This window comes from Leptosomus discolor, chromosome 5, assembly GCF_034619465.1.
Source record: "Leptosomus discolor isolate bLepDis1 chromosome 5, bLepDis1.hap2, whole genome shotgun sequence".
NCBI lineage: Eukaryota > Metazoa > Chordata > Aves > Leptosomiformes > Leptosomidae > Leptosomus > Leptosomus discolor.
The window spans coordinates 27,364,437-27,391,976 of NC_141395.1; the positions used below are offsets into that span (position 1 = coordinate 27,364,437).

The following is a 27,540-nucleotide window of genomic DNA, read 5'->3' on the forward strand; positions in this document are numbered from 1 at the left end:
AATATGTTACAATGCCTAGCAGAATCCCCTGTCATGACAGCGTAACAATGCAGGTGCTGCCCCATTCTGTGAAGGTTACTGTATTTAAATATATGTATTTTTGTTACCTGAATAGCTACCATGAGTTAAAGCTTTAAATGCATATAATATTCTTCCCCACAAGGTTATCAGTGCAGGACCAAGCATGGCTCCAAATACAAACTTAGAGATAATGATACCTAACGCTTTTCCACCCCATGACTTCAAATTATTCAACACGTTGGATATCAAGGTAAGCACAGGTTACTTAATATAATTTTATTAGCTGTATGAATTCCATGAAGAAGATAAGCAGAGCATAGCAGACCTAGGTACTAAGTATGTGTTCAATTTGTTAGCTATAGTGAAGCAGAGTGAACAAGAACAGGATGATCTTCAGCCCCATGTGTGTTAGAATTCTGAAAGTAAAACTTACATTCCTTTTGAGCTTCTTGCCTTTCAGAAATCTGTATTCTGATTATTATCTGATGTTTGAATTCTAACAGTGATGATGTTGTTATTTTTATTTCCAGACAACAGTTGGACAGTGCTCCTATAATAAATATCCCAGAAACTGTAGTGCAGCAGAAAGAAATGAAAACATATTAAAGGATGTTGTCACTTTCTTTTCAAAGCCTGCTAAGAGACAAATGGTAAGGTCTGTCTTTTGGCACCAGTGGGAAATAAAAATGACTGTATGAACGAGCCTTAAGGCGACAGTGTATGTTATATAATGAGGTCACCAGAGCAGTCTTCCAAGGATTTGTGGTGGGACCTGTGGTAAGTTCAGCAGTCATAAGTGACTTTTAGTTGAAAGAGGTGAGAACTGAGATGAGAAAGTTGATTAATGACATGTCACTGAAGTCAGTGTGGATGGCAGTCACCTACAAAGAACTGCCAAAGGGTTATGTAACTGAAGGAGTGGGCAAGCAGAATGGGAGATAAAATTCAGTAACTAATTGAAAATGATGTATGTGGGGAAAAACACTCTTAATTACAGTAAGTATGCAGATCAAATATTCATTGCCTTTTCCACACCAAAAAAGTGCCAACAAATGTAACTAATAGGAGCCAGGTTTAAAAAAAACCCCAACAAAGTAGTACTCACGGTGGAACTTCTTACTGAAGGGTGTTACGAATGCTGAAAATAAGTGAATTCCAAGGGAGCCTATACAAGTTAATGGGACTGAAAGTCATTAAGAATTACAAAACATATGGAAATTGTCTTTGGCTTGGGAAATTCCTATTAAAAGTATTTGGGAGGCTGGGAGAGTATTGTACTTGCCTGGCCTGTTCAAGCTTGTCCCTCTGTACCTGCTTATGGACCCTGCTGGAGATCAGATACTTGGCTACGTAGTCCTAACCAGAATTGCTCTTCTAGTGTTACATTTTTGTGAGTTTGTTCTCAGAAATCTGTCCTGCAACTTCTCTTTGATAAAGTACAATTTTGTTTAATACTTTCATCTTAAAAGAAGCTAGGCACTTATTAATAAGTTATTTTGGGACTTCAAATAATTTGGGACATTACAAGGAACATCAACAAATGATTGGGGGAGAGCCTGCACTGAAATATCAGATCAGAACTCAGGCATTGTAGTCTTGGACAAAGAATATAATCATCTATAGTCTTGCTTTTTTGTCTTATCCAAAGTTGAGTGAAATGTGCTGGCTGTCAGTGCACAAGCATAAGGATCAATCAGTTGTACTGTTTATACTGGATATCATAGTCGTAGCTTTTATGAAGAATGATAAATGACAAATTTGAAATAACAGTGTAAAAAACCCAATATAACCAAATTATGACACTTGTTATTTTTCAGTCTTAAAAAAAAAATTGAATTTTTAAGGAAAATGACCTGTTATCTTCTGTAACAGTTAGGTTGGTCCTTTGTACTGTTCCTTTAGCACCTGTGGATTGGCAGTGATGGATGACAACCTAGCCTTACACCCTGACTTTTCAAGGACAAACATGGATCTTTTTGTTTTACTCTATTCCTGACTGTCTAATACTAAGATGATAAAGTTGGTTAAGTTTTAATCTTTTGCTCCCTTCTACAGTACTGCATGAAGAATGACAGCCTTTGCTTACAAATACATTGCGAGCTTGGGAACATGGAAAGCGGAAAAGAAGCAACCATTCAGTTACAGCTGGAGGCTACTCCTTCACTGTTAGAAATGGTAACACATGAATTTTTCATACTTGAGGGGAATATTTCAAGGCATATGTGCAGTATTCTCTGCATATAAATTCTAGGTATTAATATAGTTTTGAAAACTGATTAAATCCAAATCTTCTAGGTGTTAACCTATTTTATGTTTTCAATGCTAAGTCTCAGGGTTACATATAAAAAAATGAAAGCCACTGAAAAATATGTATTTTAGATTATCACTTTATTTTATAGTATGTATTGCTTTGTCTGTTCTGGATGAGTTAGGTAGGATTGGGATTTAATTTCAACTCATAATTGTACTTTTCTAAGAAAAGCAGCATGGATGTGGACTTAAGTAAAATCCAACTGGGCTTCATTCCAGCTTTTGGTACTAATTTGTTTTGTGATCAGAAAAAGACACCATTGTGTGTTTATGTGAGATTCTGTTTCTGTGAGCAGCTGTGTTACCATTTTTGCTGGGTAGGAATTAATGTGTTGAAGTTATTTTTTTTAAAAGACAGGATTTTTACTATTTTTTTTTTAAATCAGGATGATGCATCAGCATTGAAGTTTGAAGTAAGAGCAACAGCCTCACCAGAAAAAAATGCAAGAGTTATTGAACTCCACAAGGACAAGCAAACTGCATATGTAAGAAATCCCTTAATGAAATGGTAATAAACTTGTTAAAGTAGAAACACCGACAGCAATTAAAATCGTGGAATTCTATACATAGGCAATGAATATAGTGTTAATTACTAAAATGTAACTAATTTTTCTACTTTGTTTTAGTATCTTTTAAGGAAAAAAATAATCATTTAGCATGAAACTTATTTTCTGCTTTCCAGGTCTATTTGGAAGGAGTGCACCACCAAAAGCCAAAATACCGTGTTACCGTGCTAATTATTGGAATAGGCTTAATCGTTGGTGTTACCTTGTTTTTGCTTCTTTCATTTATATTATGGAAGGTAGGTTTTCAGTATTTCTCAGTTGATCTCAAGTCAGGAATTCCCACTGTTGGTGGAACTTTGGATCTGTTAATGCGGGTTAAAGGTTAAATAATATTTTGTTATGATCTGTCCTTTCTAAAGAAAGATAATTCCTCCTGTAGCTTGTGTTTTTTCAAAATACTTCTCCATTTTATCTTCTGTGTATTCTGCATCTTCTGTTATTCAACACCACAAACCTCCTCCCGTGTTTTATATGGCATCTCATGATTGCAGATGATTTATATAATTTAATGATGTCAAGTGGATCATTTTTGTGGGACAGTGCTCCACATTTAATGTCACTTGACACATGATGACTAATAGTCTACAATATAGTTTTATGCCAGAATAAAATGTTGACAATTTTAAACTGCAACATAAATGCTAAAAATATCCTGTCCATAAGTAAAGGAAAACTACAAAGGATGGAGCTTCTCTGACAAGTGATTAAGAGACTGTTAACTTCTCACCTACATGCAGACTTTCTCCATCCATCATTTTTCCCAGGGAAGCCTAGACATGAAATGAATTCAACAGGAACGTTTCATTACCATTTCTTATTTTAAAATATACTGTATTCTGTGGGCTGTTAAGTTCACAAGCCCACGTGTCCTTACTCCTTGCAGGAGAGTATTAGCCTCTCAAAAAGGAAAAGGAAAAGCAAACCTGCTTTTTTGATTGATTGAGTCACACTTGATTACTTGGTATGACAAAGCAACTGCAAATATCATTGTTCATAAACACCATATATACACATTTTACTTTAGTTCATCTTTTATAGTTTAGATTTGGTAACAAAGATTTGCTGACAACAGATTCCAAAATTATGTATTTCAGATTGGCTTTTTCAAAAGGCAATACAAACCAGTCCCTCAAGACAAGAACAGAAGAGACAGCTGGAGTTTTACAACCGGGAACAAAGATGACTAAGATGGCAAATAATCGTTTGATTCTAAAATGAAAAATTTAAGATTCAGCTTAATTCACAGGAGAAACATCAGTGACAAGAAAACTGGTCTTGAGCTCACTCGTTCTTACGAAGTACACTTTATTTCCTTGAATTGTATGGAGGACTACACCTTACAGTACTGTTGTTTTGCTCATATGAAAGTGGTAAAACAGTTTGTTTTCAAGTCTTACAGTAATATTTGAAATGCCATATATCTCTCTGGTTTCAAACAGAAAGAACACTAAAGATACAGAGAAGAATAATTACTTACCAGAAAGAAGAATTTCTAGAAAGTAAGAACATTTTGCCAATCCTGGAAAAATAAGATCTCAAATACATTAGCATGAGTTATTCTACTCATTTTGAAGTTTCAATAATCTTTTGATTAGACATTCAAGAAGAAATCCTCCCTCATCTTGCTTTGGAAGTTTTACAAGCATAAATTAACTTAAACCACTATAGAAGGACTGTAACTAGAGTGCACAGATGTAGAAACAGCTCTTGGAAGCTCTCTTGGGCTTCTGAAGGTAACCTCATAAGCTTTGGCTTCACAGGCACAGCCCCAGCAGGGCAGAGACTTAGACACCCGGGCAAGCCAGAACCAGGAAGGTCAAAGGTGGATAGATTCAGAGCAGGGAATTCTGTGGGGCAGCCTGGAGATGCAGCACAGAATCCTCTCTCAGCTGTAGAAGAGAGTGATGTATTGGAGATCATAATTTGTAGCCCCCTTTAACAGGGTACTTGCAAGCATGACAGAATTAGGTGTTTCATCCTTTCCTCAGATACTGCTGCCAAGTTTTGGACTTCTACCAATGAAATATTTCTATGTGGGTTTTTTTCTAAAGCAGGTATTTATTTTTATTTATTTGAAGATTTTTCTATAGTACTTAGCATAGTAGTATTTAGTACTGGCATTCTTCCAGGACCTGGGAAAAAAAAAGACTTCACATGATGACAAAACATCCATGAAAGACTCCAAATGCCAATCTTGCTGGGCCAAATTTATCTTTAGATGTGTCATCCTTTACCTAAAAGTCGTCACAAAGAAGTCATTCGGAGAGGTAGCTTGGGTTCTTGTGAAGTTGTCAGATCAATACCAAACACACATCCTCAGAAGCCACGCAGCAGAAAGGCAAATGACTGAATAGAAACATGGTTCAAACCACTGCTCTGCTACTACAGGAAGTTTCTTCAGCTAGATAAGTTTGCACTGCCACCTAGCTTTGGTGAATTAGTACAATCCAGGGAAAAAAAATGTTACTTTGCTCCCCAGTACAACTGGAGAATGTACAACTTCTTCACTGACTGAATTTATTGCAACAGCAGTATGCAATAAGGCCTTTCTTGCTGTGCCTTTGATGTCTTTCTGAACTGCAAGGAGAAATAAATGTAATGTGTACACATACTTTGAAGCTGCACTGTCAAACGGGAATTAGCCTGAGACTCAAAAGCAATACAGCGTGCCTTCAACAAGCACTTTTGCTAATGGAGTGCTTGGTGCCATAAAAGCCACTTTGTCCACAGATTCTAAAGGTATTGGGGACCATTTTGTAATTTCCTTTCACTTCATTTGATGCCAAAGATGTGGATCACTCTAAAGTAAATATTCTCTCTAACATCTTCTGCAGTGTCAGGACAAATGAATGTGCTTTTTTTTTTTTAAAATAATCAAAATAAAATATATGAAGAATGAAATATTTTCTTGCAAGTCTATGAAAATACACACAAAATGCTTGTCTTCCACCTGGCTTTAGTGAATTTTTGCACTTTAACCAAAATAACTTTGAACAGAAATTAGTTTGATATTACAGCATATTGTGAAAAATATACCTCAAATACTGGAAGAAGCATTAACATTGTTTTTAGTACAAACAATGCAAAGAAGTGAAACTAAAGCATTTTATTTATCTTTGAAATAGTTTACATGAGTCAGTACATGTGGTAATGTTGCCTTGGAAATTGTGTGCTTCTTATTCAGATTTTGTTATTGACATGTAGATGTTGGCTGAAGCAGAATTCAATTAGCTTTTATAAACCAGGCTGACAACAAATGAATGTACAATGTCCTGATGCTGACAAAGGTTATAAAGTATCGTTCAATTTCATTTTATTTAAAAGAACTCCAAGCACATGAATGCTGTTTCTTCTGCAAGTTCAATTACTTTGTTAATTTTCATTTATGTAATAAAACCAGTTAAATCTACTAACTGTGGCTGGAATCTTCTCAGACAACTTTAGGAAGTTTAGTTTTAATTGTCTTAACATGTTAAAACTATTCGATGTGATACAGTATCAATTATAGTAGTTTAACTGCAGACTACTCACTGCGACTCTGATGACAATCTTAAAGGCCTGGATTTCACATTAGACTCAACAGCTTGCTGAAGGAAGAACTTAAAGCAACTCATTCCAGCCACGAGACAACGCAGCTTTCATACCACTGTTGGCCATCTTTGAACAACTCATAGACAAGTAACTAGGAAAACATGCACTATCCCCATGGTCCTGCAGACAGACAAACTTGCCGGTCTGCTACGTTTCATCATCTCAGAAAAATCCAGTTCCCAGAATGAGTATAGTCTTAATTTGCTGTCATCTCAGATTAATTATATTAAATATTTAATAAGTTACAAAAAAAAATCATAAAAATTATGACCTATAAGGAAGTTATGAAAATAAGTCAACTGTAAGTTATTTATCATAACTTATTCTCACAACAACAAAAACAATGCTGAATAACATTTCAGTTCTAGGTTAGATAAAATATTTTTTAAATATATTTTGTACAAATAGTCTTTAAAACACATTTCAACAAAGACAAGCCTTATAAGACATCAGCATATTCTTTTGTATTACAGTTTGACTAGAAATGGTTTGAAAGGAAATACGTTAAGGCAACATTAAAAATGATAACTAGAAATGGAAGTACTTGATTAAAAACAATAAATCAGTATTTTGCCACCATTTGTCAGCATGAGGTGGTACCATACCTCCACTCAGCAGCTCTGTTTGAACTGAGTCACCTGACAACATGGACAGCAACAGCAGACTTACAATACGAGATACTTTTATCTATTGCAAAAGCTAGAATAATTTTAAGGAAAAAAAAAATTTCTTCTATTCTGATAGACACTTCTCAACCCCCAAATTTATAAGAGACCAATACCATCAGTTTTCATTTTTTCTTGTTAAGTCTAATAGTTTCTTTACAGTTAAATACAACCTGATAAAAATATATAACGTGATAAAAATTTAAAACCAGAAAGAATACAAACATCCCAGTTAAGCTTCTGCTACAACAGCTGAATTCAGTGAGTGAAAGGCTGGGACCTTGGAAAGCTGGGCATTGAAGTGAGAAAAGGATTCTTTAATACAGAACTTGCAGCGTGTCCCTTCTATATGCAGTTGCATGTTGCTTGGGAACTCTCCAGGTCATCAGTGTTCACTCCGTAGAGATCGATCAGTTGAGGATGGACCCTGTGAAGCAAGTCAAACTATCAATTTCATTAACTCTTGCAATGGGTGTGCCAGTTTGGGGGGGAGAGAACAAATATGTATGAATTGTTCTATGAAATAACATCAGATGAATTACGTTTTGACAATTCCTCTAAGGTCATCTTTAGAAGTACGTATTATATACCCTTTTGGGCCCCTCTCTACAAGAAGGACATTGAGGTGCTGGAGAGGGTGCAGAGGCGGGCTACCAAGGTAGTATAGGATTTGGAGCATGTCTTGTATGAGGAACAGCTGAGGGATCTGGGGCTGTTTAACCTGGAGAAGAGAAGGCTGAGGGGAGACCTTATCGCTCTCTACAGCTACCTGAAAGGAGGTTGTAGCAAGGCAGGGGTCAGTCTCTTCTCCCTAGTGACAAGCGATAGAACAAGGGGAAATGGCCTTAAGCTGCACCAGGGGAGATTCAGGCTGGATATTGGGAAGAATTTCTTTACTGAAAGTGTTGTCAGGCATTGGAACAGCCTGCCCAGGGGGGGTGGTGTTATACTTAAGGACATGGTTTAGTGGTGTTCGTAGAGCTAGGACAAAGGTTGGACTCAATGATTTTGAAGGTCTCTTCCAGCCAAAACCGTTCTATGATTCTATGATCTGCCTTTTGTTTTACATTCCAGACTGTTACTCTGAGCTCTATGCCTTCAACTAATCCTGTGTGCACTGCAGAAGAATGAGCCACTGCCCATTTAATTCCACTAATCCTCCTATTTCCCTATGTATTCATAGTCTCTTAGATTCTAGATATGGAGACTGTTCTCAAGCAGCACAAAGTTCCCCACAATTGAACAACTATGTGTTTTCATTAACCTTACACACATACACTGCCTTCCAAGCAGGAATCCTTATCCCAAAAGAGCTCCTCCCAAGAGGTACACACCTTTATATACACTGGATCTCCTCTAAGGAACTGAAGGGTAAAGTAGCAGGCAGAAAGAAGGGCAGAAGTGGAGCTGGAAGCTGATGAAGCACCAGAAAGGCAAGGCCATGTCGGTCATAACAAACCTTTCCAAATATGGGCACAAGGCAACAGGGCAGAGGCCCAAACAGTGGCAAAAAGGCCAGACTGCGCAGTGCCCAACAGGACTATTCTTACGGCATTTATAACACCCAGTTTTGGTGTCATCTGTATTATATGCGGTTGTAATACATTTAAGATTGCAGTACTAATCTGTCACAGGTACGCAGCCCATAAACATAACAACCTTACCGAACATGAACTTCTGATGCTTCTTTCATTAAGTCTCCATCTATATTCCAAGGGTAATTTCCTTCTGCAGAAGCAGCATTCAAATATGTATTTTCTTTGGCACCAAGCCCACTTTTAAGCCTTGGTTGTACTTTTACTTCTTGCACAGTGTAGGTCTCAACAAAGGGAAAATTGAACTAAACCAAACACAGATACATATTAAATGAAGATGAAAGATATAGGTGGTAGCTTAGCAACAAGCTGGATTACTTGAAATCAAAAAGCTTGCCTTTTTTTGTCTTAAGTAAATGGGAACACTTAACTCAAGCTTTGACCACACGAGGCATTATATATTCTATCTAGCATTTAAGATTAACATGCTATTTTTATTTGAAATAGTGCCTTAGAAAAAATGGTAGTGTTCCATTTGCATTCCCATATCAGAGTTGCTCAGTCTACAGGTGAGGTGGTATATTTTGCACATGCCAAAATTACACATGCTTTCGGAATATATGAAAGTCCAAGCAGATTTTTTCTTGTGCTCTGTTCATCATTACCAGTAATCCTGTCCTAAACAATGCTGGTTAGACTCCTAGTAACTGGTCATCTTAAGTTTAGAGAAGGGACTACATCTCCCTGTCTAATTTCTAACTACAAAGGCAGAGAGAAAAGCAAAGCCTTCCTCCAAAGGCATAACTGGAAAGCATGAACTATGTCCTAAATGCAGCTGTTAGTGCTGTCATGTAGAATTGTCATCCACCTCTCCCCCAAACTCTCTGACTGTTGACAAATTCAAACCTAAACCTTCTTGAAAAGTGACTTCGCATAACCCTGAAACATTTGAATGAGTATCACTGTGCTTCAGCTATGCATTGGGTCTTTAGGACACCAACAAGGCACTGTGCTTGGATGCTTCATCTTTCTTTTCAAAGACAGGATAATGGCGACAATTTTGAGATGCAGTTCTACAAACATTCATAACTAGATGGAATGTAGACCTGCTAAAAATCAATGGTCATAATCCACTGCTACCAGCATAGCACACAGCGATCTGCTGAAATGATAGACTGTACCTATTTCTGACAGAGTTGCATGATGCCACTCCAGTCTGCGTTCTTGATCTCGGTACTACACTAAATTTAAACACAGCATGCGCTTCCTTTATTGTGGTGAAAGGGCTTTACACCCATAAAACTATGGTACAACACAAATACAATTTAAACCACAACAGATGGGCTGAAATAGGCTAATCGGTATTAGTCTAGTGATTTAAAAAAAAAAAAAAAATCAGATAAAAAGGGGGCTAATGTATTCTGACAGGAAGCTAAGTCTCCTTATGAGGATGTTAACATTAACTCTTGCAGCATGTCTACCTTCACAATTAACTGTTCTTTTTATAATCATCAGAAAGAAATTAACAGTACCTGATTTTTTACACTGGCGTATCTTTTCAGATGTTTTATAAACTCTGTTCGAGAAGTATTTTGTACAACAATAAGAGCCATGCTTCCATTATTCAACCTGAAAAGCAGACCAATTAAGTTCCCAAAAGAAAATTCATTAATTTGGAAGTTTAACAGGCTCTTCAATAGTCCAGATTAACAAAAAAGCAAGCTAGCAAGAATAAAATAATAGAATAAGTCTCAGTGCTTTTTAAAATCTTTTCACCACCACCACCACCCATAGATCAATATGAATTATGCAATTGAGGTTATTTAGCATCAATATATTTGTGACATACACTGTAATAATAAAATTGTACTCTCTATCAATATCCATAATTTATTGACCATAATATATACATTTTTTAAAAAAATGTTTTTCTACTTAACAAAGAGTTTTTAAACATTGGGGAACACAAATTTATCCTTTCACTTTTCTCTCCAGCATTAACATTCATGCAGCCCTAACAAAGATCCTGATCTTCAACTCTGCTGCTCTTCAAATTCTCTTAGCAGTTCTCAATACAGTTCTACTCATATATTTCACAAAGCACTTAAAAGTTTAAAACTAAGGGAATTTTGTACAAGATAAAACAGTCATATACTAGAGATTAATCAAGAAGAGACCCTACAGTACAGATACTCAATGGTCCTACATATCCAGTTGCCATTGATATTTTAACATTTTTGAGATTTTGGGTCAGACAATGAGCTAGTATCAATTCACAGATTCCTTAATGCACCTGTACCTTGTTGCAGAAGCTCACAACCTTAATCTCACTGCAATCACGCCTAAGTCCTGTTTAAGTTATAGAGACAAACCAATGTTCAACAAGAGTATCTGATGAATGTGACAATCACTGCTGAGATTGTATTCTATATAAGGATGACATATTTTGTATCTTCTGAGCATATATATATACAGATATATTTATTTATTCAGCATGTATGCTTGGAGAATATGTTAAGAATGTTTAAAAAAAAAAAATACTTCCAGTCTACTGCCACAGATCTCTCCCCACTCATAGTTCTCTGGCTATGGAACAACTGCATCAGGAATGTTCACAGACTATGATACAGCATGATCAAGGGAGATAATTTTTACATAACCATTAAACAAGTCACCTGACACAGCATTACTCTGCCAGTTTAGAAAACAGTGATGGCAAAATTGAAAAAGTTGCCTCCTTATCATATTTGCGATAATAAAAAGGCACAGCAGGCTACTGGGAAATGCATTTGACACTACAGTCACTAAGAATTCTGATTAATTCTCTTGAAAAGTGAAGCACAGCTATGCTGTGAGAAACAAATGTCCCACATGGCTCACATAGTGCAGACAGTTAAACGTATCTTGACACGTTTCTGCAAATCTAGACCAGTATGACTAGAGTTACAGGCAGCACTCAAAGCTTTCATCCTATTTAAAATGTCTTCGCATGGCAAAAACCTCTTGGGGAAAACAGGACAGAGTGCAGAAACCTAGCTGAGTCTAGCTGATGCTTCCATAATGGGTCTTGAGTCTCTAACAATTAGTGCAACATCTATGTTTCCCATACCAAAAAGCCTTACAGTGGAGATGCTATTCACTATGAGAAATGAGGCACATGTCTGAAGACTCTACTCTTCCTACCCTCCTAGCTGACTGCACTCCTAAGATAATTTTTCAAAAGAGAGGAAAAAAAGGATGTCCTTACATGAAAGGACAGCGAGATCCACTGAGCAACTACGCTGTGGGAGAAAAGGGCTCATTCAAACCTGCAATAATTGCATGGAGTTGTCATAAAACTCCCTGTCACTGAGAAATAGGTGCCAGGACAGATGGAAAGAGAAAGCAAAGCTAAAAATGAATTATTTCTTCAATACTCATCAGAATTTTCTATGGACTGGTATATAGCACGCTAAATGCTGAACAGAGTAAGTTCCTAAGAGGGGACAGTAACACGGCACTATCCTGGGGTATACGAGGCTTAGCAAGACCAGTGCAGCAAAGAAAACTTCTCGATAAGAGTTTCAAACACATTTGTTTCTACGTTTTTCCCAAGTCAAATTCTATCAAATCGGCCAGTAATTTTGAGGAAAAAATACCTGATCAATTCTAAGGCACATCTATTTTCATCTAATGATAATCAAATGAAACAGAACAGACTCATTCCATAAACTTCCCAGAGTGTGGGCGTTTAACAAATCCACACACATACATATATATATATATGATTTCCTGTGTTCTTTTCTGAGGGAGCATGGTGTATTTCATGTATAACTACCAAGTTTTTACTCACTAATCTACTTAATCGTCAGCTGGATATGTCAAGTACAAATATTTATCACCTGATAACTGTTTTGATCACCACAAAGCATGCTCTTGACAATGAGATAAAGGCAAAATGAGTCAGTGTCAACAACCAGATTACATACTCATTTGTTTCAAAAAATCCTACAGGTAGAAGCTGCATTTCCCAAGTTCAGGGGAAAGAGAAGACAGAAGACAGACAGAAAGAGAAGACAGAAGACAGAAAGAAAGAGAAGACAGAAGACAGAAAGAAAGAGAAGACAGAAGACAAGTGTGAACTTCGGTTCTTCATAACAGGAGAAAGACTCATATTTCATTTGCGCTGACTGTAAAGCAGAAGATGAAGGTGCACAGCAGAAGATGAGGGGCACCCTTATATTTGAAAAACTAAAATAAAATAAAATACAAGAATGAAGCTTCTAGATATAGCCAAATCCTATGACAGATGACTGCTCAATGACTACTACTTAAGTCAGACTTGCCAACTAATTTAATCACAGCAATTATCCACTCATTATTCTAGTTAGACTGCTTGACCTTATTTGCCTGATCCAAAAACTGATTACAATTCCTGGGATTATCAAGTCTGCTGCAGTCCGTGCTCCCTCCCCCATTCCAGAGAGACTAGACTACCTAAACACAGGCTCGTATTCTCAGAAAAGCCAAGGTCTTAAGGTAAGATGTCAGAATTTATAGACATGACTAATTCTCTAAACCCCTACTGACCTCGTATTAGGTGCCAAGCCTCTTGGTGCCATTGAACACAGACAAGGGATTGCCATAATGCTCACATTCAGGAAGTGACCCTGAATTTTGTGCCATTGATCCTTGCTACCTAAATATAACAGAGTAATTCTATCTTAGTCCAGTTTAACCAGCCATAGTTCACTTTTAAATAATTGTAAAAGCAAAAACTCACCCTTTTTTTTAATTTTCTCTTTCTTCTTTCTAAAAGGGTGGAAATGTAGATAAAATTATTTAAAGTCCTTGTGGCACATTTAAAGACCATATACTTCAGGAAAAAAGTAAGATTTTAATGGAGCTGAAGAAACCAATAATACTGAGGGGTTTTTTTTAAGATTGTTTTACCTGATGATCAAATTTTAACAAAATTGAGGATAAAATTGTACAAATTCTTAAAGACACCTATTTTTGTAGCTCTGGAGTTGTTTGACTCAGTTTTACTTACCTGTCATTCTCAGGAGAGTCTTCCTGGGGAATTTGTAGAGGTAGAAAGGATAATTCACATTCCTCTGGCCTAGAAAAGTATTGATATTGACTATCACGTAAACCAGTATTCTGACTGCTAGACAGACTTTTATCCAAGTTAAGATGATTTTAAGGAGATGCCAAACACACAGAATTTATCTCCTCTTTAACTTGTAAGAGGTATATACACCACATCTGAGTTGAATCTGTCTGCAATTAAGAAGTCAGGACAGCTAAACTACTATATCTTTATCACATTAATTACTGCATTTTCCTCAAGAAAATGAGAAATACTAGAAAAATATAACAGCTCATAGCATACTTGAGATCTGCCAGTGTTTTGATAAAAGCAAAATCCTTCCGCTGGTTGGAGGGCATCCAACGGTGTTTTTCAGCCAAAGCTAGAGTCCTTGCACCAAAACCAAACATAGCTGAGAACCCAAACCGCAACAGCTTGCTTGGAGTACTGAAAGTACAGACATCTACTGGTTGAATATGTCCTAAAATTTCAACAATAAAGATCAGAAATAACAAATAACATCTGTATTTCAAACAGAACACATTTCTTTTTCACCTAATTTAGCTGCAGGGAAAAAACTCCAGACTCTTCTCTCTTTAGAAAGTCAGGTTTTACCAATGGAAACCAGAATCAATCTAGATGCAATTAAGACTCTATAAAAGTAGTAATTTCAGAGAACAACCTTCAGATGTTTCAAAATGTTAGAAAAGTTATGGTGACAATTCAGCTACTTCATCAGGCTGCAAAGGGTCTGACTCTTCATTCTATTCAAATTTTCAACAACTAGTATCAAATAAAATGTAATATTGCAACCATCTCACCAAATATTTGTAATGAGTGAACATTGTACTGGAGGAGATATGGGAGCTCTTAAATATAGGTTTTCAATATATTTATGTTTACAGTTACAGAATTTTGACATCTAATTCTGTTCAAGATAGGGTGTATATTTTTTTTTCTGGGTGGTTTCCATTCGATTGAGTGTCTCTGATCAAAAAAAAAAAAAAAAACAAACCAGTTTTAGATTTTGCTTATAAAGGCTTGCGTATTACTGTCTAAGAAATAGAGCAAAGGCTCTTCCACTCCTGATTGCAAAGTCTAGAAAATAGATATTCACGAGGCACTTTTCTTATTATTCTCTTTTTTTATTTGGAAAAAAAAAAGTCCTAAAGAATAATTGCTTTGAAATGAATATTAACATTTCTTGACTAAGTATTTGCTATTTCCTAAGACCTGAAAATAAGGTTTGCACTAGCAACCTAGTTTTTCCTTTTAGCATAATTACATTTTCACATTCAAAAACTTATTTATTGTGTGGACCAAATGGCAAATGATACAGTTTTTTCTACTAATAAAGCTTTCTTTTAGAAACTGTTAGTATTAAAAAGAAATGCACAAGGAGCTAAAAAGGTGAATGATACTTTCTCAGAAATATGATGATACTTTCCTGAAAAGTCCAGTCCTAACCACTTCCTCAAGCTGAAAGTATTGCATATTTTCTGATTGTCTTCAGCAGGTACATTAAGTTAAAATAATCAAATGATTACATAACCAATCATTGAATAGTAACACACAGAGAGTAATAATATTCACACAATCAAGTCTGGAAAAGGTTACTTTTTTCCTTAAAAGAACTTCAATAACATGAATGCCAAAATCAGGTATTATTCCATCACAGACTGTAGTTACCAGAAGATGAGGGCCACAGCCTTTGCTACCGAACCATCCTCAAAGAATCATAACTTTTCTAGTACACTATAACTCAGGATAGAATCATTTGAGTTTAAAATCTTCCAATATAGTTTACAGTGGTAAAGCCTAATGCTATGCTTTTAGTAAACAACTGGCTATGGCAAACTTCTTAATGATGCTTCATCATTTAAAATCTGATAATGTATGTAAAAATACTTACCCATTACAATATGCAATGTTGCAGTCACTGCATGCTTAATACCGTAGAGAGTATGGGCCAAAGTATTAGTAGTACCTGTGAAAGCAAACACAAACTATTGTCAAAATAAGTCAGATAAGTATAGCAAGAAAAAATATATACAACGTTTTTTTGAATTAAGAAACTGAGACCTTTACTGCATTTTCAGAAAAAAAAAAAAAAGTAAGCCTCCCCACAAATTACTTAGTCTTGATAACAGCAGAAATGCTGAACAGTACAAATGAAAACGGTTAAAACTTCCAAAGATCTGTAAAATCCCTTCTGCAAATCCCTTCATAAGTGCCGTAAAAACAAAGGGGGAGGGGAGGGCAACACCTTTGCAAAAGTTGTCTTTTTCTTTTCTTTTTTTTTTTTTAACCATCTCCTTAAAAATCACTTCTTCCATACTTAAGTGCTGTACTAAGGAACTGTACCAGAATGCCAGAATGCAGATTATCTAATAATATATATTTGGGAAACATTTTTAAGTTGGAAAAATAATATAATACCCAGCCAGTGCAAAACTCTACGTTTCCCAGACAAAATTCTACTGGATCTAGTTTAAGGTACTTGCTGTGCCTCTTGCAGGCTACATTTTAGGTTCTTAGAAGAAATAGTGAATAAAATTAATTACTGCATGTCAGCTTTACATATGACAACATATTAATGACTGAAAAACAGAGAGAACATACTTTGATGTGTGTCTGACAAATTGTTGACTTGCATTCCGTGCATTAAAATTGAACTATCTAACTTGTCTTTGTCATTGCCTGGACACTGGCAGACCGGTGGTACTACTAGGCACTGGACAGAAGAGATTAATATATTTTGAAACAAGGGAATGAGTAGTAAATCAGCTGGTAAATAAAAAAAAAAAGTAGTCATGAACTAGCAACATCTGCAGAGAGTTGGAACAGAGAGTGGAAAACTAGCTATCAGTTCGTAAAGGAAAGCAGCATGGTTCTGGAGGCCCATGTTTGGTGGTGATTGGTATGTCAAGTCACTTCACCTGTGTGAGAAACATGAATATACATGTAAATTTTGCTTTTATGCTGTAATATATAGGATATAAAATAGTGTATATCAGATGACTTTTAAGCTGATTTATTTTTAAAATCCTAAACAAGGAACAGTTGCATTTGTCCTAAATGAGTATAGTTTTAACTGAATTTCAAGTTGATTTTTCTCATTGATCACATCTCTGGCGTTTCTTAGACAAGCAGCAGAGCCATAGGGTTCACTTCTGCCAGAAATAAAGAACCAGGTCCTGCCACCAAGCAGGTAGAATATTAAGCTTCTTCGTATAACTGATTAAGGGATAAATAATTCAATAACAGATTAATTAAAATAACAAAAATGACAAAAGAACAATTTAGACACTAACATTGCATAAAGAATGAGTTCACTTAGATTTTCAAGTCATTTTCTTGTTGCTAGAATTATTTAATGTTACAGCAGCAATAGACAATTCTGGATGCTAAATTTGCCTTTAGTTTTATGTAAACATTTAAACTTCTCTTTCAAAAGCGGGGGAGAGAAGAGAGGAAAGGGCAAGACTATTACATTTCAAACAAAAAGGCACTCAATATTGAAATAAGCACTTTAAAAGCATCATGTACCAGACTGAAAAATTATGTTCATCCCAAAAACGCTGCAATCTTTGACGTCCTATTAGTGGTAGACAAAAAATACCAAAATACCAAATTTAGAAAGACTGATGTACGTAATTACAAAGCTCTAATGGCATCTTCTCATTCTTATTCAGGAGTATATGCTTCAAATTTTTTTTCAGTAATTTCTGAGAATAAGAATTTGTAAAACAATTGGGAATTGCATCTCGGTATCTCACAGAGCACCTGTTACATCCTTACAACACCTTAGTCTCTGAAAGTAATTGAGACTATTCAGAACCTCATGGAAAGACTTCATAATGTCAAAGAGAAGCTCTGAGTAAGGCTCTCAGGGTCCCTACTATGTGAAGGAAATAAGTGAGATAAGAGATACAAAACATTCATTGAAGTTTACGTCTCCAGTGGTACATGGAAGAAATCATATTATGTACAGTTTTAGTCTTTGAACAATTCAAAAAGAAATGTAATTTCATTTACAAATTTCTCAGAATTTTATAGGTCACTATACTATTAATTTCTTTCTCCTTTTCCTAAAAATAATGTTTAAATAAATCCAGAAATGTGGGATTATGAAGCACTTTGAAAGAATAATAAACTGACTACTTCAAAAGCTAAATGCAAGTCTTTGCTTTTTTCTCCCAAAGGACAAACTAACAGGAACTCCAGTTTATGAATATTACAATTTCAATCATTTATATCCAATAAATAATATCCAACAACTCAACTAAAAGTAATTTGAACTTTTTCTCCAGTATCCATAAAAAAATCAAAGGCAAAATTGTAGCTCTAGATACCATGTACAACGCAAAATAGTGAGTTTTTCAATTCATCTCTGTCACCAGCATATTTTTAAACATAAACAAAGAAGATTTTATTATTACAAAAATGTAACTCTGTTCAAAATATTAACCCATTTTCCTGACAGTACAAACAACTTCCTACAACCTCCTTCCTATGAAATGCGCAAAAGCATCACAGTAAGGACAAAGTATCTGCAGGTCATGTAAAGCATGACTGATGAAGGTACCAAACAAACTGTAGAGAAAAAAATTGTCCTTGGAAGTGCAAGCACTTCTGCAGTACAATTAACTTAATTAACCAGACAACATGAATATTCATAAGGCTGTTAATGTCTCCCCCATCCAAACAGATAAATGTGATGTAATGACTTCCTAGTCAAGCATAGCTAAAATTCTGATGAAAACTGCACCAACATTTTGGTTCTTTGCCTAAATATCACAGAAATTAACAGTTCCCCAGTAATATTTTATTTTATGAATTAATTGGGAATCATGAATTTATTTAAATGAACCATTTTAGGACCAAAAGGTTCACAGTCATCAGATATATATTGTCTCTTGTTCTGTAACAACTGGGCAGCTTTTTTAATGTCCTTCCAGTTCCCCCTCCCCTTTCTCCCTTTCCCGCTCCGTACAGTTTCTTAGCAGTAGTTCCCATAGCAACAAACACTCTTGCTAATGGCCAGCAGTATGATCGCAGGCTTCCCCACATCTCGTCCATTTGATTTGGACCAGAATAAGGCAGCTCAGTAGAGTATTTTAGTAAAAACACACCCCCCTCTGGACCTTTCTCTTCAGGAGGTAAACTGTTTCAAGATCAGCTCCTTCCCATCAAGTTGGCTGAAACTTCGAAATGTTGATATGTATGATACACAAGTACCATACTTATCTGTTTCCTAACTGACTACTTTTTGGAATATCAATAATACGGAAATAAAATAAACTACAGATTATTTTTAAGAACGTATTAAGGAGTTTCTCACACTATCATTCCATAAATTATTCTCACCCTCTTTTAATAAAGTCCATGGCATTATCTGTGACAAGCATTCTTTTGGGTTTACAAATCCTTTTTGATAATGATGTATTTGTCTTAAAATGAAGAGAGTAAGCATTAATGATGAGGCACAGTGATGTAAGCGCACCCAAAAAGCAAGGAGTTAAGTGCTGGAGAGATTCCATCTCAACACCATCAAGATAGTCACAGCAACTGAACTGGTAAGTGATGGTCCAACTGCTGTACTAAAATTCATTTGCGTCATGTCTTTGAGATTACTGTACCTTTTACCAATATATTTCCAAGGTTTTTTTAAAATTAAAAAAGCCACTGTAATCTTGCATTTTTACAAGCAACTAGTCCCTGTCTTAATGCTGCTTTCAGAAGTGCAGAGCAAGTCAGAGCACTTAAAGCCTGGTTGCTCAGTTTGGAAGCGACTTGCTCCTTGTTTTGTAGAAAAGTGAAAACAACAATCTGCTGTTCACCTGGCTGCAGGGATTTTTTTCCTTACTAGTTAAAAACGTCTGAGAAACTACATCAAGTAGTCACATCAACATCCGCACCAAAAGTAGTGTCCATGCAAAAATACTTCTCCTCTTTTAAAGATAAGTGATTCACATACCAGTCCAGAATCAACCCTGCCTGTACTAATTCTAGGTAAGCCTCCCTGCCTGCCCAAGTTATAGTCCAAGAAGGGCAAATATAAAAATTGGAAGGAGAAGGGACACCCGCCCGCCGCCCCCCCCCCCCCCCAAAAACCAACCAACCAACAAAACCCAAACAAATGCACAACACAAGGTGCAAGAATGAGTTAGTAAAGGCGCAAGAGGTTTTTTCCCCGAGATGTGCATGCATTTTCAAGGTCTGTAGAAGTAAAGGAGAGAGAAAGCAGTTTTGTGTGCATAGTATTTATTTTTTTTAATATAATCCACAAAATGTATTCCTGGGACGCCATTTAAAAATAGACCCTAAGCATGAATCCAACTGAGAATCCTGCCAAGAAAACTGAAGAGAAAAGTGAAATAGCATGGCTTATATTAAGGAAAGTCTAGAAAACAAAGTTTTCATTTGGTATCATTTCTCACAGTGAATAAGGGCAAAGCTTGATCTTTGCATGGATCAGCTGAAAATTGTTTTAGTATTATTCTTTCTGAGCTTCTTCCTTTAGGCAAAGAGCTCATCTGTGCCATTACTATAAATTATCATAATGACTTGAAATCTAGTCATTTGTAATCAATCTAAATCACTAATTTAGGACATTTATTCAATAGCTCCCTTAAGTAAACGAAGCTTTAGCACCAGGAACTGCCTTTAGTAGCCAAAACTGTACTTAAAACAGATGACTTACAAAATGTAAAATGTACCTTTTAGTCTCACCTGCTGGTATTACTCCAAGAGGAATCGGTGCTCTTACAGGCCTTAGTATATAGTCTGTGTCTTTTCCAGCATCTATCTGGGCTTTAAGTAGTAGACCATGAGCAACTTCACTGACAGATCCATCTCCACCGACACAAACTACCCTATTACAAAACAAAAATGCTCAACAGTTCAAAATAAACTCTTCCATAGCTGAGCAAACAAGTGGAAGGCAGCTATCACACACCATATACATAATGATATTTCAAATAGCTAAAACCCATTCTTTCTTTAAGAACAAGCTAGGGCCTCACTGCCAGATCAATGAATGTTAACTAACAAAATACAAGCATCCTTATTTCTGCTTTCTTCTGAGTAGCAGCAAATAAATTTAACAACTTACAAACTATTTCTTACCTTATCACACATTATGTACATGAACTGATCAGATGGAAGAGTTAAGTACATGCTCAAGCGCCTCAGTGGAAAAGTTATTTAAATCTTTCAGTGCTGACCCACACAAGCTTTTAATTGCCCTTATGATAACAACCCACCAAATATTACAATAAAATTAAAAATACTTGAAAAAAGCTAATTCCACACACTATGCGGGCAGTTGAGGGATTTCGCAAGTACAAAACCCTAGTGCCAGCAATCCTTTGCGTGAAGGTACTTAATCACTGCTTCTGGAGCATGTAATTAAACTCCCACCTGCTGTGGCTATAGAGAGGAATGAATTTGTCTGTAAAAGCTCTGTTATAGCAAAGTCTTTTTTTTTTTTTTTCTGTTTTTGTTTCTTTCAGTAACTATTAAAGTGATTTAGTAATGTTTGAAAGTTAAATGTTTTTAAGGTAAACACATTTTAATTATAAAAATAGTAATAGTACTCCAAGCATTTACAATATGTCAGGTTTACTTTAGGAGGCATTTACTTAAAATATCTTTTTTTCATATATCTAGATGAATGCAGTTGTGAAACTATGACCAATAAGTCAACCAGAGAAAACTGGTAAGCTCTTTATAAGAAAATATTCATTATGTTATTAAATGTTTAAATTAAACTTTATCAGGTCCTTTAACATTTTTCTTCAGTTCCTATTATTATTTCCTAGTTATTTTTTTAATTTCTAAATTTTTAGGAATGTTTATCTAGCCAAACACTGTCTACATTAAGAAAAAAAAAAAAAAAAAAAAAAAAAGAGTCCATACCAAAAGTTTGGAGCACAATTTTTTCCTGCTTGTAATCAGGAGTCATCTGGTGTCTTTTGTTTCATTTTTGATTTAGATTGGTTTATTCCTATGCTTAAAAATTTCTGCCACACCAGCAAAAATCTGTTAGCCTTTGTAGCCTGATAAATTGTACACCTGGTAGGACTTACATGGATTGTCTTCTGGCTATTAAAACTTTTGAAAACAAAATATATTTTCTTCAAGTTTGGGGGGGCTGTGTTTGTCATTATTGGAAATACATGAAGAGTCCAAGGAATAACATAAAAATGCCGCTAACTTCGTTATTAATATAGCATTAACCATCAAGAGTTGCCTTTTTGGCTGGAAATAAGAGGCCGCCAGGGACCAGCGACTCCAAAGCTAATCAGTGAGAACCTGCTACACACAAGGAGTAGAAAGTCTTGAGCAAATTTAACCAAGACCTTGAAGAAGGCTTCTTAGAGGAAGAAACATCTGTCTAATCATCAGTCTAACCATCAGACACAAGTTTCTTAATCAACTATTCACTAAAGCCTGACTTACCCAGGCTACTTTAAATAATATCCATAATACCTTAGGCTCCTGATTAGGGAAGAAATACATGCATGTATATTGTGTATTTCTGTCACTGCACAAACAAGAAAATGCAGCTGAGATAGCAGCACCACAAAGGCACCCTCTCTGTTTGTCACCAAGGCTTGGCCCCAAGGCAGGCAAAAAAAGTGCGCTGTCAAGATGGCAAGTACCTAAATTTCCAGTGTAGGTAAGGAAGAAAAAAAAAAAGTGGAGAGCAAAAAAAGGTGGAGTATATGAGATACAGGACATATGCCTATGACCTTACAAAACAGAGTGGGAACTGGAGAAGTCAGAGAAAAATTATGTAGAAACAAACAGCTTTGACAAAGAATTAAAACAGTAGTTTTAACCTTAAAAACATTTAACTTTCAAACATTACTAAATCACTAAAGAAAAAAAGCAGTATTGCTTACATAAAGCACCAAGACACTAACTTCCAATTTACTACTGCAAATCATAAGCTTCAATTTACTTCATATGCTGTTTAACATGTAAGGAACCATAACTCTCAGAGGGAAATTCAAGATCAGAAACTGTATGTTGCTACACTGCTTACCTACTGTAATGAATAAAAACTGTTGTGTCTTGCCCTTTAGACATTTGTACTTGAATTAGCTTTCAGTCAATCTGAAATAGGCAACACTTTAAAGCACAAGTGGAGTTAGAGCAGCAGGCTAATGCATACTGGTGTGGCCTTCAGTCCACACCTAACTCACCTCCTGTCGCTTCTGAGCTTGGGCAAGGCAGATCAGGTCTACATGAACTCTACCATGTAGAAATAGCACAAAACCTACCTTATCTCTTACTACCACATATACAGTGTCTTCCACATCTAAAAGGAGGTGCAGAAGTGCTATTCTACTTTCTAACAGAAAACAGGGAACTGACAGATATGGTATCTGACTCGAACAAAACTGGATAGGAAGCCAGGGCAAAACAGGAAAGAACTGAAGGTTGCCAAGTCACAAGCAATGCTGCTCAATAAACAAGTAAAACTTCTCAAGACTTAATAGAAACAGTGAAAAGACACTAAGTCAGGCGCCTGCTAGAACTGCTAAAAGCATGATTTTTCATCAGTAGGACAATTTCATTGTTGTGGAGTTAATTTTCAATTCAAAGTAAATCCCATACATTTTCTGGTTTAATTATCAATAAACTAAATTTATCATTAAAATTTTATTTGGGAAACACTGGGGTGGTTTTGGGGGCCTATAAGGTGTTTATATCTGCGGCAAAAATTCTTAGGCCAGACAGCAATGGGGAAGTCACATAGGACTTCTAAGGAACATAATCAAAAGTGCACTGTAGGCCTTTAAACAATTTGTAAAAGAAAACCCCAATTTCAGATATTCTCTTCCTGCTCTTAAGAACTCTAAAGCTAATGGAGAAGAGAGAGACTAGTGATGTTTTGTAGTTTTCTTTTTCAAAGCATCTGAATGTCTGCATAATATGAATGCTGAACTCATCCTATCAGTCTCTGTAGATTTTATTTGAAAATAGCAATTAAAATATCTCTAGGTATATCAGTGTAAAGAGTTACCCTTGCAATTCAATTTCCCTGTGATCTTATATCAAAAAGCATCCCAAGTTAGCTATTTAATAGGATGTTTTTCTGCGTTGTGCTTCATTGAATGAGAACACAGATGGAGGCCAGGCTATTTGAGAAGTTACAAAACTAATGTTTCAAACACTTCAGAAATTTAATTTTTGTTCATAACCTCTGACAGTAAAAGCTACCTAATTTCCACATGAGAAAAAAAAAAAAAAATACCCAACACTTAAACAGCTAACTTAGAAAGGACAGTCTTTTCACCTCAGAAATCCTAGCATTACATTGACTTAAGGGTTATTTTCTTCCAGCTTCTGCTCCTATTTGCCCTTAGTTCTGGATACTAGAAAGAAGTCTTACAGAGGAAGTACTCCAGCGATTCTACTCAATGATCAAAGATGAAACAATCCAAATATGACTCAGAGTAGAAGGGGTTTGTGCAAGAAGATACAACCCAGGCTTTTTGTTCTCTGTCTTCACATCTGTTTCCCAGGACAAGCTGGTTCCCCAGCTAGCACCCCAAAACGCATGTCTTAATTGGAAAGAAATTATCCTCAGAATATGGAATACATACATACATTTTCAGATATATTTTCTCACCTAGCTCTGGGAGTTTCTAGAATTAATAGAAATCGATTAGACCATAAAACTCTATTTAAGCCTTCTTTTATGGCTCCCCACATATTCCAATAAGAGTTGTAAGAATGCTGTAAGACTTCCACAGTATGCAAAACTATTCTTATATATTATTGAATAATTAATGCAAAAATACCAAAGATTGTAGCATAAATCCACATAGCAAGGTCTTTAAAAATGATTGAACAAGCATTTTCACTCCTGACACCAAGTAAGTTTGAATGATTTTTTTTTTAAACAGATAAACAACATTCAAGTTACTTTTAGATAAAGTGTTCTGCTTAAGAACCACTTCAATGGATAAAGTGAAATACAAGGCACTTGTGCCATTCTCGAAAATACAGATCCTGAAGTTTACACAAAGGGTATTTAAGAAGGCTTTATGTTTATTTACCATTATTTATGAATCTAAAATACGTATCTTAAAACACATATCTATTGTAAGTAATAAAAACCAAAATGTCTAATGGGAACTGATTTTCTCAGGCTTAAGATGTATTTGCAAAACAGAGTAACTCATTAAATACCTACTAGCATAGTTTTGGATGGAATACAAATAAAAACTAAAGTGATGAGGTTTACTAACATTCATTGTCACTAACCAACTTACCCATCAAATGCCTGGAGCTCACATTCTTTAAGTACTGAGAGAGCATGTCCTTCATACTCAGTTACTGTGGAAAATAACATTATTTAATTGTCAGATTAGATAATTTTAAAGTGTTTTTTAAATTTTTTGCCCTTTAACATAAGAAACATACAGTAATTCAGTTCAGATTATTTTTTGAATTATTAAATGCATTAAAAGTATAAGAAGGTATATATTTTACAGTTATGCTAGAGACATTAAAGGCAAGAGACATTAAAACTCAACTGCCATCAGACACATGGCTATTTAGTGCATTTAAATTCAGAGAATTAGAGAAGATGTTTGTTGCATCAAAATGCAAGTTTTAGCATTGACACAGTTGGTAAACTTCAGGAAAATGTAAGCATATCCTCATTTAAGACTGAATTATTTCAGTATCAATCAATTTTAATTGCCTTTGTGTTAGGATATGCAAATTGCTATACTAAAAATACGAGAAATTAAACACAGAATTATGAAATCAAGCCAAATACCAGTGACAACAGAATCTAACTCACAGAGGAAGGTGGCACAAGTATACACCAGAGTTCATAGCCTCTGGAGGAAATGAATCTGTCACTCTACATTGATGTCTCTGTGTTTGCTGACACCCTATATAGTACTGCAAAGGCCAGTGAAGACAGGATAAACTGGCATACTACAGATGGCACAAAGCATCATAACTACATTTAGCATTTTCTAGGCCAGCTTTGCCAGAAGAGACAGCCCAGCTGCAGCCACCCATCAAAGATTTTTGCTGACTGACATGACACTTGCAGATGGATTTTTTGTGTAAGAATGTGCATCATTATATGCAAAATTACATTAATCTTTCATGCTTGTCTGTCCCTGGTGCTAACACAGTTCAAGGCTTTTCTCCAGTGTTTCTAAACACTGTTAAAATTATTAGTCTTGGTGTCTAAAACAATCATTCCGTATCTGTACCTGCTATACCAGTATTTCTACAGACTATTCAAATGCTGCTTACAAGAACTGAAAACACCTCTCTCTCCATATACATAAACACACACAAGAATGCACGTGTATATATAGTGAGTGTATATATAACTTTTTTTAACAAAAAAGAAACTAAAAGTAAAAGTGATAAAATTTTTACACTTCACACTAAACAACTGTATATCAGCATGTAACTTCCAAATGTTCCAACGAGTATTAGCAAAGTTCTAGTGCTTGGTGTTTTGGAAATTCTTAATTAAAAACTAGAGTTATTTTTATTATATCAAAGGCAGAGAATTATAATTTTGCTACAGAAACACCTATCACTATAACAACATTCAGGAACTATTTAATTTCATGCAGGACGTCTTCTGGAAGATTAAAGCACAATATTTTAGCTATCTTACTCAGTTTCGCTTTTACCGATGGGAACTATCCTTTTATCATTACCTGTAGATTGTGAAAAAAGTGACCAATAAAACTGTGCATCAGGCAAAAATGCAGAAAGATTCAAATATCTTACCACTGCTTAACTGTGAAAGAAACTCTTCTCATGAAAACACACAGTTGGTTAGAGGTTACACGCCTTTTTAAACGAACACGATAACATTTAGAAAGTTATGAGTACAGTCTAATTAAAGTGGTACAGTAAATAAGATTTTATTTTGTAAAAGAAAACATGCTCAATGGTTTGCTAATGTAATGTATTTAAGTTATGTTCACTATTTCAAAATTAATTCACTCAAAGAACAAGGACATGAAAATAAAGAAGACTCATGTCTACAATCAATAAAGGCAGTGTTAGCCAGATTGATGAAAACTCCATCCTCCTTGCATCTAATAGCTTAAGTTTGGAAATTTTATAGGAGGACTACTGCAAGGCTTAACACTGGGGATAGTTCCAAGGTATTTAAATAATATGAGGGAACGACAGAAGTACACAGCATCTATTTCAAAACATTGTGACAAAAAGGTAATGAAAAAATGAAGTTTCCAGGAAAAACTTCATGAGAATGTATAGAAAATTAATCAAGTACAAAAAAATCCAACACACATTAAAAGACTATGTCTAAAAAGTTTTCTGCAGGCCTGACAGCCTCCAAAGGGACACATAAAAGTCATTCTGATAGCTGCAAAAAGGCTTGATCTTTGAATATTTGGTCTTGTTCCAATTCACAGGAAAGAAAAAAAAAAAAAAAAAAATGAAAAAAAAACCCCACCACCACACCACCAAAACCAAACACAAACCCAAAAAACCCACACAATAAATTTTGGTAAGAGGAAGAAAGAAATTCTTTCTCCATTTGAGGAGGATTTAGATTACAAGTTTGGCAAAAATATTATCACAAAGGTATTATCTAATGATTTTTTTCAACCATTTCCAATGCATAATTGAAAAAGTTTTCCTTTTCAAGGACATTTTGTTCCCAACTTTTAAATTCCAGTAAACAATAAGTTTCAAGTAATAGTATTCTGAAAGCAGAGCACTGACAGTGTACCTCATTTGAACAG

At 35.5% G+C, this 27,540-nt stretch overlaps 2 protein-coding genes across 2 annotated transcripts in view; one reads left to right on the forward strand and one right to left on the reverse strand.

Moving 5' to 3' along the window:
- Window positions 1–5,767, forward strand: part of ITGA4 (integrin subunit alpha 4) — a 39,192-nt gene extending 33,425 nt beyond the window's left edge. The window contains exons 23-28 of the mRNA XM_086466293.1: window positions 164–271; window positions 552–671; window positions 2,077–2,196; window positions 2,718–2,816; window positions 3,014–3,133; window positions 3,992–5,767. Coding sequence (XP_086322419.1) covers window positions 164–271; window positions 552–671; window positions 2,077–2,196; window positions 2,718–2,816; window positions 3,014–3,133; window positions 3,992–4,084 — 660 coding nt within the window. The 3' untranslated portion in view covers window positions 4,085–5,767. The remainder of the gene's footprint in view (window positions 1–163; window positions 272–551; window positions 672–2,076; window positions 2,197–2,717; window positions 2,817–3,013; window positions 3,134–3,991) is intronic.
- Window positions 5,768–7,498: 1,731 nt separating this feature from the next.
- The window catches only part of CERKL (CERK like autophagy regulator), a 56,409-nt gene continuing 36,367 nt past the window's right edge, over window positions 7,499–27,540 (reverse strand). Inside the window, exons 4-13 of the mRNA XM_086465754.1 lie at window positions 25,054–25,117; window positions 20,495–20,637; window positions 15,672–15,746; window positions 14,063–14,240; window positions 13,721–13,789; window positions 13,451–13,479; window positions 13,258–13,366; window positions 10,221–10,317; window positions 8,818–8,993; window positions 7,499–7,580 (exon numbers count right to left, since the gene is read on the reverse strand). Of these exons, the coding sequence (XP_086321880.1) occupies window positions 7,499–7,580; window positions 8,818–8,993; window positions 10,221–10,317; window positions 13,258–13,366; window positions 13,451–13,479; window positions 13,721–13,789; window positions 14,063–14,240; window positions 15,672–15,746; window positions 20,495–20,637; window positions 25,054–25,117 (1,022 nt within the window). The remainder of the gene's footprint in view (window positions 7,581–8,817; window positions 8,994–10,220; window positions 10,318–13,257; window positions 13,367–13,450; window positions 13,480–13,720; window positions 13,790–14,062; window positions 14,241–15,671; window positions 15,747–20,494; window positions 20,638–25,053; window positions 25,118–27,540) is intronic.